Genomic DNA, 2637 nt, shown 5'->3' on the forward strand with positions numbered 1-2637 from the left:
AGCCCATCAAAGGTGACGGGCCGGGGACCCCTGCGCGGGGGCTTCGCGCATGGGCTCGCGGTCGATGTTTCATCCCAGCTCCCAAAGCGGCGGCGGGAAGAGGGTTTGGGAGGCTCCATCCGGCAGCTCCAGGCTCGGCCGCAGCTCCCGTGGGCGGACGAGCTGGGCTGCGGATGCGGTGCCGTTGGAGAAAACCCCAACCCAAGCCCTTCTGCTTCCCTCTCCCTCGGCATCTGCCCTCTTCAGGGATGCTGCTCCTTCCCAACATCCCAAGCATGCTCCAAGTCCCACAAATACACATATCCCTATACACACACACACACACACACACACATATAAATATATATGGTCCCAGCCGCACACACGGTCAGTACGTGCATGATGAGGGAAGTGGTGGCATCTCCAGGCTTTCCAGCTGGCGCTCACTCATCCCGTGGGTTATTTTTAGGGCCGTTTTCGCTGCAAACGTCCCTGTCCACACACAGTTTCTATAAACGCCGCCTCGGCCGTAATTACTAGCCCCAAATGGTCCCCACGGTCATTTTGGACTCTAAATTAGAAGGAAACGCCAGGAGATGGGCCCACATGAAAGTGCTCCGGCTCTTAAAATAGGTCTCGGGGAGATGCGCGCAGGATGCGTCGCTGCAGCAGGGCGGGATGAACTCGCGCCGCTCCGCGGAGCCGGGAGCTCCCGCGGCGTTCCCGGGCGGATCTTCCCTCCCCTGGGACCGGTCCCTTCGCCACCACCTCTAGCCAGCTGTGCAAACATCCCCGGCCACCGAGGAAGCGCTCGGGTGTTGCAGATGGCAAAAGGGGATTTTGTTTTTCCCTTTTGGAACTGGTTTTCCAAGTAAGGCAAAGAGCGAGTCCTGCGTGGGGCACAGGCACCCAAGGGAGCCCCCTGGAAGCCCTGTGCTTGCACAGAAGTGTTGGCACCCATGGGTGCTGCCTTGGCGAGGGGCCAGACCCAAGCACTTGCTCTTTGCATTTGCTTTGCAAAGAGAGTCAGCATCAAAACACAGGTCCCAGTGTCAAGGAAAGCTCAGAGCCCTTGGAAACCTATGAACCTCTGCAAGGTGGCTCACAGAAAGCCCAGGCTCAAGCTGCTCCATTTGCATCCCCTCCTGCACCGGGAAGAAGGACACGCAGGGAATTACACATAGGGAATTACGCACAGGGAATTACACAGGCAAATGCCAGCTAGCCCTCGCCCACGGGAGCTTCCTTCGTTAGCATGCCGGGCTGGCGAGGCCGCGGGAATCAAAGCCATTCAAATTGCAGGCTGCAGCCGCGCGCCCCGGCTGCGCCCGCGGGCGCTCGGCCGTCGCGCCGGCTCCGCCGCAGCCCTCGCTCCACCCGAGCCGCCCAGCGCCGCTGCCTTAGGCGCCCCGACTCACTTTAAAGCCCTTTCTGGGAGCTCATATCCCGCAATGGAGTAGGGATGGGATTGCAAACGCATTCCCAAACCTTCCCTGCCTGGTTACGCTGCTGCCAGGGAGGTGTTTTCCATCATCCATCCCCTTGCTTGGCACTGTCCCGGCAGCTCCAGCCCTGCGGGGCTGCCCTGGGCTCTGTCCCCAGCTCCACAGTATCCACTGCATCCCACGTGTGGCTCCTCGGCTCGGCGAGGTGGCCTGGGAAGCGCCCGGCTCCGACACAGAGCGTGGCGCCCATGGCTCAGCAACCAGCCGGACGGGATTCCAGCAGTAATTAGCAAGCCCAAGGATTTTATTCTGGCGCTGTGATTCAGTGTCCCAGCGTGGGTAAGTTGGTCCACCCTGGTGCTGGCCTTCCCGCACACCCGCCGGGCTGCTCTCGTGTCCCCAGGGCACACGATGCAATTGGAGGGCCCGGCGGGAGCACCTGGGTCCTTGCGCCCCTTGCACCTTGCGTTAGGTGGAGGAAACCCTGACTATCACCCGCTCCTTTCCCCGGAGCGTTGTTCCCTGGTGCCTGCAACCAGCACCCTCCCCACACCACGAGCAAGCACAGCCGCCCTGCGGCTCAGCCCCTCCACGGCAGCTCCGGAGTCACGGAGCCGCCGAGACCTGGAGCTTGCTCCACATTTGCTCTTTTAATTGAAGGCGTTTCGGCACCTGCCCCATCCCGCGGTGGTTTCCAGCTCCCCTTGGCTGTGCTGCGACACAGGGAGCACTTGCCTGGGAGAGTCCCAGTACTTTGCAGCTTGGGGACAGCACCAAGCCGGGCTTGTGCCCATGGGGACCGTGTTACGCAGCAGTGCCACCCTAGGGCTCTTGTCCCTTATCTCCCCCTGTTTGTGGGGAGCTGCGGGGACAGGGGCAGCTGCCCCCTGCCACAGCAGCAGCCGGGCGGCCCCTGCTGCCCCCGCGGTCCCCGAGCCATCCCCGGGCAGCGGCGGCGTTTCCGAGCACCAAAGGCGCCGCGGATGCTCGGAGATGGCAGTGCCAGCTCTGCGGGTTTCTCCGCGGGATGCGGTGCAGCTCGGCTGGTCCCGCCAGCGCAGCCCCGGCGCCCGCCGCCCCCGCGGGGCTCACCCATGTTCACGAGGCTCACGACGGTGTCCGCGCGGCTCACGACGCTGCCGGGCGGGGGGCTCTGCGTGCTGAGGCCGGTGAGCACGGGCCGCGACACCGGCTCCTCCTCGGCCGCCTCCTC

At 63.6% G+C, this 2637-nt stretch overlaps 1 protein-coding gene across 1 annotated transcript in view; it reads right to left on the minus strand.

The window, feature by feature from the left end:
- LOC112950870 (bone morphogenetic protein 8A-like) overlaps positions 1-2637 on the minus strand; it is a 7318-nt gene that overhangs the window by 4103 nt on the left and 578 nt on the right. The window contains exon 2 of the mRNA XM_026043503.1: positions 2517-2634. Coding sequence (XP_025899288.1) covers positions 2517-2634 — 118 coding nt within the window. The remainder of the gene's footprint in view (positions 1-2516; positions 2635-2637) is intronic.

The sequence above is a fragment of the Nothoprocta perdicaria genome, unplaced genomic scaffold (genome assembly GCF_003342845.1).
Source record: "Nothoprocta perdicaria isolate Ctin4 unplaced genomic scaffold, notPer1 scaffold_33, whole genome shotgun sequence".
NCBI lineage: Eukaryota > Metazoa > Chordata > Aves > Tinamiformes > Tinamidae > Nothoprocta > Nothoprocta perdicaria.